The sequence below is a fragment of the Oncorhynchus gorbuscha genome, linkage group LG16 (assembly GCF_021184085.1).
Source record: "Oncorhynchus gorbuscha isolate QuinsamMale2020 ecotype Even-year linkage group LG16, OgorEven_v1.0, whole genome shotgun sequence".
Taxonomy (NCBI): domain Eukaryota; kingdom Metazoa; phylum Chordata; class Actinopteri; order Salmoniformes; family Salmonidae; genus Oncorhynchus; species Oncorhynchus gorbuscha.
The window spans coordinates 26,068,007-26,077,252 of NC_060188.1; the positions used below are offsets into that span (position 1 = coordinate 26,068,007).

General features: G+C 44.0%; 1 protein-coding gene across 3 annotated transcripts; it reads left to right on the plus strand.

Annotated features, from left to right (window-relative positions):
• The first annotated feature begins 564 nt into the window (after positions 1–564).
• On the plus strand, positions 565–6,517 carry LOC123999955 (2',3'-cyclic-nucleotide 3'-phosphodiesterase-like). Of its 3 annotated transcripts, XM_046306011.1 has the most exons (5): positions 565–749; positions 2,139–2,893; positions 2,936–3,848; positions 3,952–4,079; positions 5,009–6,517. In XM_046306011.1, exons 2-5 carry the CDS (start codon positions 2,159–2,161, stop codon positions 5,471–5,473), a joined length of 2,241 nt encoding a protein of 746 aa, XP_046161967.1. In that variant the 5' UTR covers positions 565–749; positions 2,139–2,158; the 3' UTR covers positions 5,474–6,517. The 3 variants fall into 3 exon arrangements, with proteins under 3 accessions (XP_046161967.1, XP_046161966.1, XP_046161965.1); XM_046306010.1 differs by having other exon boundaries at positions 566–749; positions 2,126–3,848; XM_046306009.1 differs by having other exon boundaries at positions 566–749; positions 2,139–3,848.
• The last annotated feature ends 2,729 nt before the right edge of the window (positions 6,518–9,246 follow it).

The following is a 9,246-nucleotide window of genomic DNA, read 5'->3' on the forward strand; positions in this document are numbered from 1 at the left end:
CATTGGAGACAAAAACAACAGACATGTACTGACTGGCACAATTCTCCCAGTCAAAAGTCATCTTACAGTTCTTTAGAACTGTGTACACGTTTCGCTGTGGTATTTTTCTATCTGATTACAAGGCTCGTTCCCTTTACTTCTGCACTCTGATATCATTGTTTCAGACTGGCATGCTGACAATGCTGTTATTCACTAGGTAGCTGGTTCCCTTAATATGGGTATTAAGAAATCCTTCCATGTTATCGGATCAGAAATTGATTAGACTCATCTAATCTCATAAAGTCCCCAAACTGTTGAGCAAATTTCCTGTACGGAACATGCGTTTCTGGAAACATTTTTATACAGAGCTTTATTTTTCAAGGAGTATGTGTTGTGGAAGTGGACCTAAAATCATTAACTGCCAAAATATAAAATAACTAATTGTTGTCACTTATGCCATTAATTATCAGACTTGTGAAATTTCAATTCAACTAAACTCATATTTAATTTTCTTCTCAGCTAGGAGCCAGGTCTACATTGTCATTGCTGGGCCGTTCGCGTTGATAAGAGCGGGGTCGCGCAAACGATAGGAAGCAACCCACCCTCAAGAGCACGAAGCCTTGCGCGTGCTCAAGAGACAGCAGTTTCCGTTTTGTTTCCTGCGTGTTGTGGGCAGATTTCTGCGCGGAGCGCCTACTCTCCACTGCTTGCCAGCTTTGAAAACGCTTAAATTGCAGAGTCAGCGGCATACTCCTGACACAACAGGCACGGTAAGAAACCTCCGTCGGTAATCTCGTCTCATTCATAGCAATATGGTAGTTATCCTAAATCGCCCGATTAGAAACTGCTGTCATATAGTACGATCTTGGAACTTGACTGACGTGATCAACATTTTCAGAAATAGTCGCATTTAAGACATACAATTTATTTAGCTTTGAAATAGGCTACCGTTATTGTTCAAATGTGGCATCTAAATCTGGACATGACATTGCCACGCTGAATTAGTTTTATCTGTAGGGTGGTAATTGCATTGCAGCCACTCCCCGTTTCACCATTTCATTGTTAGATGATAGTAGCCGCGTTTACACGGTTGCACTTTAAACATTATTCTCATCTGACTTTTTTTACTAAATATTCACTTCCTATAAATATTGGCATTTGAGCTGATTCGAATGTCGCTTTGTTTCTTGGGCAACTTTTCTAGCCTGTAACGGGATGACCATGATTTTTTTTTGTCTAATTTCACCAACCAATAGTCCATTGTGCTACTGACCGTCTGTTACTCAAAAATGATATTTTCTGCGTACTTTTCTTGGTGTTACTTGCGATTTTTATTCAAGTGCGTTTTAAAGAGGCTTTACGAGCCCTTGTCCGCACAAAAGGTTGGTTTAATCAGTCGCAGGTGTTCATTTCTCACCCCCGGCCTAGTCGTCAGAGGCTGAGCACGCCTGTACTTTTTATAAGCCAATTTTGCGAAGCCTATATCTGAATCTTTTTCATCAATCTAATTCCGTACTAAATTGGTGATGCATATTTGATCGGTTTTATGGATGAATGTTCATGCATTCCAATTGACGTTTGTTTCTTCCCCAGTTACGTCTTCCCCACCTAACGTTACACGTATAATGCAGCCGGTTATGTGGATGTTTTGAGAATTGAGCCATGAAGGCATACTTAACACACATCCCCGTCTCACACCACTCCAAATATGCCAGCTGTGCTTAAACCATTTATTAATCAGGTCGATAGAGCCAAGCCAACCACCCAATGCCTTTGTCAAACCTGGCAGAGGCCTTGCCCACGATGAGCTCTGAGTCGGCAGGACTCGAGGGGCGACACAGCGAAACCGCTGCAGTGCAGTAATTAAATAAGGAATCTGCTGCTCCCTATAACGCTTATTAGAAATACCAAAGTATATCAGTTGACTCCCTCACTAAGATAAGTTTGGTATCCTGAATATTTGCACAAGAGAAGAGTTGTCAAATTTCGTCTTTTAACAGCTTGAAGTTTAAATGAATTGCATTGTTTGTATACTGTACAGTTTTATTTTGATAAAGTTCCTGTTTTCCCTAAGTATTGAATTTGTTTGAGTTTCATTTGTATCATAGCATGTATTTTCACGTTGAAAATCTTTTGTCTAAACCAGTGTTTATCATTAGGTCCATTGAGGAACCCAGATATGGATGCTGAGCAGAACCAGGTGTTGGACACCGCATCAGAGACTCAAGAGAAACAGGAGACTGGAGCAGGAGGCTGCCCCAAGTCACAACTCGACTCTCCAATAGAGCCTGCAGAATCACCAGTGAATAGGCAAGAAATGGAGCATTTGCAAGATGTGGTTACAGAATCAGGACCGTCAGAAGAAACGCAAGAGACGGCGCCTAAAGCAGAAAAATCCTTAATGAAAATGGTTGTATCTCCTGAGAAGGTTCCAGAGACTTCTACAGAAGTTTTGACTAAAGCAGAGAAGTACCCAGAAAAACAACCAGAACTAGAGACCTCAACAGAGGTTTCTGAGCCAGCTACAGCAATGTACGTAGAACGCAAAAACATCCAGACCGCAGAGCCTAAAAAGCAGCCAATGCCAGAGAGAACACCAGAGCCTCTAGCAGAGAATAACATTGAAACTGCGCCAGAGAAAATAGCAGAACCCGTCCCAGAGGCTGTTAAACTGTCTGAGCAGGCAGCGCCCGAGCCTGTCACACAGCCAAAATCTGAGGACGTCAAACTGCTTGAACCAGAAGAGAAAGGGCCTGAGGAATCTGAGAAGCAGGCAGAATCTGGTATTGTGTTGGAGGTGATGCCAGCAGAGCCTGAAACTGTAAAGGAAGCGGAGGCAGACAGACCGACCAAAGCTGACATTGTACCGGAACCCGAGCCAAAGAAATCAGTAGTGGCTGAGACTGTGAAGATGGTGGAAGCAGAGAAACCGGTAGCGGCTGAGACTGTGAAGATGGTGGAAGCAGAGAAACCGGTAGCGGCTGAGACTGTGAAGATGGTGGAAGCAGAGAAACCGGTAGCGGCTGAGACTGTGAAGATGGTGGAAGCAGAGAAACCGGTAGCGGCTGAGACTGTGAAGATGGTGGAAGCAGAGAAACCGGTAGCAGCTGAGACTGTGAAGATGGTGGAAGCAGAGAAACCGGTAGCTGCTGAGACTGTGACGGAAAAGAAACTGGTAGAAGCTGAAATTGTAAAAGAAGTCGAGTCGGAGAAACAGGCAGAAGGTGATGCAGTGGAGCAGCAGAAGGCAGAAGTTGTCGAGCAGGTCCCTGCTCCTGGCACTTTGTCTTTCGCTTTCCTGGAGCATGAGCAGACCAAAGCCACCCTTCGCACCTCTCGCACTCTAATCATCCTCAGAGGCCTCCCCGGCAGCGGCAAGAGCCTCTTGGCACGTGCTATTGCAGATAGCTACCAGGGTCTCTGCACTGTCTGCTGTGCTGATGACCATGGTGTGAAACCGGAGAGTCCAGAAGCATCGGCAGATGGGTACAAGGCTTTTGACGATGCTGTGGTAGCCTGCTGCAGTGTAGGAACATCTGCTCAAGTGATTGTGGTGGATGACACCAACCATACCCATGATCGGCTGGCGCGTCTGGGGGAGGTAGCGGAGCAGCACCGGTTGGTGGCCATGTTTCTGGAGCCCCGCACTGAGTGGAGCAGAGACTTGCCACAGTTGGCCAAGAGAACTCTGCGGGGGCTAGAGGAATCCCAGATCCAGGCCATGAAAGTTCCTCTTGAGGAGACGTCCCTGCCCCTTTTCTTTGGCTGGTTCCTTCTCCCTGGCATCCAGGACAAGGTCAGGTGCACGTCCATGGATTTCCTGAAGACGCTGGACACACTTGAGGCCTTCAAGAAGCACTTGCCTGACTGTGAGTACAGCACAACTGTCTTGTGATACACACAATTATATTTTTTATCTAAATCAGATTTTAGTCTCTTGAGCTTGACTGACAATTGAGCTTTTTTTTTCAGTCACTGTTGAGGCTGAGAAAGAGGTGGACCTGGAGCAGTATTTCCAAGCCAATGGAGCTCTTCATTGCACTACCAAATTCTGTGACTATGGCAAGGCTGAGGGAGCCAAGGAATATGCAGACAAACCAGTAAGTCTGAAAGAATATTGAACAAAAATAAAACGCAACAATTTAAACGATTTTTTTTTTTACGGAGTTACAGCTCATACAAAGCAATCACTTGATTTAAATATATTAATTTAAGCCCTAATCTATGGATTTCATGACTGGGCAGGGGTGCAGCGGTGGGCCACCCACTTGGGAGCCGGGCCCTGCCGATCAGAATGTTTTCCCCCATAAAATGAGTTTGTTACAGACAAACACTAATCTGTTTCATCGGCAGTCCAGGTGGCTGGTCTCATACAATCTCGCAGGTGGAAAAACCCGGATGTGGAGGTCCTGGGCTGCCATAGTTACATGTGGTCAGCGGTTGTGAGGCCGGTTTGACTTACTGCCAAATTCTCTAAAATTATGTTGGAGGCAGTTTATGCTAGAGAAATTAACATACAATTCTCTGGCAACCGCTCTGGTGGACATTCCTGCAGTCAACATGCCAATTGAATGCTCCCTCAACTTTGGCATTGTTGTAACACAACTGCAAATTAGTGGCCTTTTGTCTCCAGCACAAGGTGCACCTGTGTAATGATCATGCTGTTTTATTAGCTTCTTGAAATCCATACCTGTCGGTTGGATTATCTTGGTAAAGGAGACATGCTCACAAACAGGGATATAATATAAACAAATTTGTGCGCAAAATAAGCCTTTTGTGCGTCTGGATATTTTCTTATTTCAACTCATGAAACATGGGGCAAACTTGACATGTTGCTTTTATATTTTTGTTTCGTGTATATTGGTGATGGGAAATATTTGTAAAATGCAACCTCGTCCTATTAACCCATTTACTACACAGCTCAAATTTGCTTTTTTTATGAATTTGAAATCTGATGACCTGTGTTTATATGCATTTTCACTTTTCAGGGGACCATTTTGAAATAACCTCTTTCTTTTCCCCACTCTAGATTGTTAAAGAGTTGTATGGCTCTGCGTTCGAGCTGTCCCTTAGTGCACTCTTCGTCACACCTCGCACTGTTGGTGCCCGGGTTTCTCTCTCTGAGGATCAGTTAACCCTGTGGCCTGCCGACGCTGAGAAGGAGGCAGTCCCTCTAGTCCCGGCTGCCGCCACCCTGCCCGCAGGCAGCCGTGCCCACATCACCCTGGGCTGTGCGGAGGGGGTTGAGCCACAGCAGACTGGTTTTGACCTGCTGGAGATCCTAGCGCTTCAGCAAGAGGGTCAGGAGGGAGAGCTGGTGGAGGAAATGGAGCTCGGCTCCCTGGCCTACTACGGCAAGGGGAGGTGGCTGCTCAGTCTGAGGGAGCCCGTCTCCGCCCAGGCCTGCTTCTCCAGCCTCTACGGGCCCAAGAAGGCCGACACGACCAAGAAAGACGGGGACAAGAAGAAAAAGCAAAAGTGCACCATACTGTAAAGGAGAGGGGGAAGGTGGTGGTAATGGATGGCTCGGGATGAGTGGCGTACTAGTGTTCTGATTTGTCTGTGGGGAGGTTTGTGTTTGTGGATATCCACCCCAAATCCACAAGCTGTGTGCCTTTCTCTATTGCTTTGCTGCACAACCCAAGAGGCCTTTAAACCACAGTTTAGGTCAAGCTTAGCATCTTGTTCAGTGTCTTGTCATGTGTTTTAGTGCCATAGTTGCAATTGGATAGGATTTCTGTAGACAAGGCCTGATTTCATGGCTCAGATGTAGTACTGCTGTACCTAGTACCGCTTCTCCCCGTTTTGACCACTATTTTTCCCTACTTAATTCACGTCTGACACTATATACAACCCCTTCCGCACATGTCAGTGTTAAGCATTTAGATGTGTTTTCATGTTTGGTGTGAGTGGCTCAAAGTATTTTCATCGCATGCCAGGTTTTTCAGTTTAGCTGATGTAGTTCTAGTCATGATTAGCTTCTTTGCAAGAAGTTGCACATCTCTTTCAGAAATTTCTCGTGACACTGGTCATTTCCTGTGATTTAGTCAGTCTGCCCTGTCATTGTGTTTGCATTTGTGTGTGTGTGTGTTTAGTACGAAGGAAAGAGCTGGGTAATTTCATAAGTAGCTCATGGGCCAAAAGGGTGTCTATGTGCTTGATTTGCTGAACTGTGAATGTCATTCAAGGCCATTGCTAATGAACTCTTTTTGCACGATGCAGCAGAAATCAAAGGGAGAATGCTGATGAATGTGCAGTTTGTTTGATTAGCTGGCCCTTACTTGGTACTTATCAAATGCTGTGAAACCAAGGCCACAATTTGCAATATTCTCTAGTATAGGTGACAGCAGCCTGGGATCATCCCTCTTTCTGTCAACCATAGTTTTCGCATGTCAAGTTGTATGTATGTATTCACTGTCTTTTCATGACTGGTGTGTAGGTCTCTTAGGGCAAAGCCATGCTTGTGTATTTCTTCCTCTGAGTCACTATTTTTGCACATGTTTTGTACACTTAATAAAGGAATTTGTTTTGCGGCAAATATTGTCTAATGCAATTTATACTGTTACACCCTGTTCAAGACTGTTTCTTTGTCTCTACACCAGTGGTGAATTAAGCATGTAAATCTCAGTGAGACATAAGTGGGATGCAAGCAAAGCCACAACACTATAAATCAAATGTATTTATATAGCCCTTTGTACATCAGCTGATATCTCAAGTGCTGTACAGAAACTCAGCCTAAAACCCCAAACAGCATGCAATGCAAGTGTTGAATCATGTTGGCTAGGAAAGGCCAAAACCTAGGAAGAAACCGAGAGGAACCAGGCTTGTGAGGGGTGGCCAGTTCTCTTCTGGCTGTGCCTGGTGGAGATTATAACAACCTGGCCAAGATGTTCATAAATGACCAGCATGGTCAAATAATAGGTCTGGGACAGGTAGCACGTCCGGTGAACAGGTCAGGATTGCATAGCCGCAAGCAGAATGTATACAATTAATTGCACCTATACTACTGCCACAGCTGGCTATCAGCGGAGCCTTGTCTGGCAGCGACACAGTAAATTCAGCCTCATTTACTGCCTTTAAATTTAACAAAAATTAAATGGCCCATGGCTGACTTGCTTAAAGAAATGTGGTTTCCACTGAAAATTGAGATGTACAAACAATGGCATAAGGACGACAAGCAGATTAGAGGCAATCCGTAATTTCAATTAAGACATGAGCAAGCTAGGATGAACGTAGTCAAAACTTTGCTCAGCACTTTTGAAATGTACAGCGACAGAATTCAGAACATGGGCTGTTATTACTGTGCCCTCCCTGTACACCAATTCAGAACTGTAGGATAAATAAAGGCGGCATATAAGCAGACACTGAAAGCTCTTACAATATTTAATTACATTTCTCAAAAACCAGTTATGGACTACATGTGCACCACACATTACTTTCTTAGCTACAGTATACATATCTCCCTGGCATATTTAATTTATGCAGAAGAATACAAGACATTTTTGGACTCACCTTGTACTGTGCTCACCTGGCATTTTCTGGATTTATGGTGCATTCAAGACAACTGGGAACTCTGGGTGGGGGGTTGTAATCATGATGACGTCAGTGATCTTCAGGTCGTAGCTCTAGAAAGAGGCCCGAGTTCCTGATTTACAATTCCAAGTTTGATGAAAGTTTAAACCGTATTTTCCCAGTCGTAGCTCGTTTTCCCAGAGTTCCCAGTTGTATTGAACTCACTAAAGTCAGATTTTGCAGTTTTGAGTGCGGCACAAATCATGCTTCATTGACATTATGACCAATATGGAATGTTTATAATTTTAAACTAAGAAAAGAGACCCATAATCTTAGATTTGAGACCACACAGCCACTCCACTGAATAGCAGGCTAATGATTGCTTTGCAATGCTAGCAGTTAGCCACTGATTCCTTCCAAACTACTCATTGTTGAATTTGCGATTTCCAACTTGTTGTGTAATGTTTATGTCCAATGGCCGATGAGCACCAATACGTTGTATCTATAATTTCTCTTCGTTATTTATCTTTGTATGACAAGGATTAAAAAGGATTTGCCAGTAGATTTTCGACTTGATTCGCAATCATGACGGCTAGCTAAGATTTTGAAAGTATGATGTTGATCAGTCCAATCAAAGGTACTGTAGATATAACGTGATGTGACATAATTGTATCTGTGGCCAATGAGCTTGAGCCTTCTTAGATGGGCACTTCTAATGTAACTCTATGGCAGCACCCAAGGGGCTAGAATTTTAGAGCTCTACCCTTAGACTTGGTGGTGACGTAGTGTCCCCATGAGTGACAGAACACTGAGCCAATCATGGCGCAACGCTCCATATTTTCTGCTGGCTTGGCCCACCACCACAGAAGCACTGAGCTAGGCTTGAACACCTGCATTTTGGAGCTGCCTTACTCAAGAAAACAAAAAAGAGACCATGTTTGTATGCAGCTTTTTTAACTCAACGATATATGTATTTTTTTACATTGTTTGCAAACATATGTGACATGAATTAATGCCAAAATAGCATGCAAAACAGCCCCCCCCCCACAAAAAAACAACAAATATCTATATATTCTGGTGCTAAAAATGTGGGGCTGCCCTGAATGACTGTGGCGCCACTGCTGCGTACCCATTTCAACAGTTAGGAAGCTATTGACTCTTGACAAGGTACAGTGAGACTCAGGCATTTTGTTTGTAGATGGAGAAGTTGACCAGCAGATGGCACTCAGCCTCTGGATATTATTATAAGTGCAATGTATGAAGAGAACATTATCTAAAGGATATTTCTCATCAGGCCAGTCAATGTTTGAATCTCCCAAAACTGAAGTGACATTGTTTCATCCACTTTTGTGGAAGTGTATCCTAGGCCACAGGCTCTCGCACACCCACAATCCTACCTTCGTTACATTTTACTCTGGAGAGGCTCTGAGTTGAATGACCCAATTGTCAGACTGTCTAGTGGTGTGCCATCACCTCCCATTGCACCATATTTCACCACAACTATTGATATTAATCATTTACACACCGGTGTCTATGAGAGAAAGAATTGCAACTCTTACCAAGGTCTGTATTGCCAGCTGCACTAGACTGAGGATTACACACACTGACTGTACAGGGCACTTGGCTCATCTGACTAATATGATGCAAAAGAGTCTTGCTCCTACCAAATGAAATTTTTCCACCTTGGAATGGCCTGATTTTATTACACATTTTAATGTATTACCCTGGTTCTGTTCGTCATACCGTAATGACCTA

Bases quoted from the DNA above. Each gene is read 5' to 3' on its own strand.
- LOC123999955 (XM_046306010.1), top strand. From the start codon at position 2,159: ATGGATGCTGAGCAGAACCAGGTGTTGGACACCGCATCAGAGACTCAA. The intron at 3,849-3,951 runs GTGAGTACAGCA...TTTTTTTTTCAG, and splicing joins CAAGAAGCACTTGCCTGACT to TCACTGTTGAGGCTGAGAAA. The intron at 4,080-5,008 runs GTAAGTCTGAAA...TCCCCACTCTAG, and splicing joins AGGAATATGCAGACAAACCA to ATTGTTAAAGAGTTGTATGG.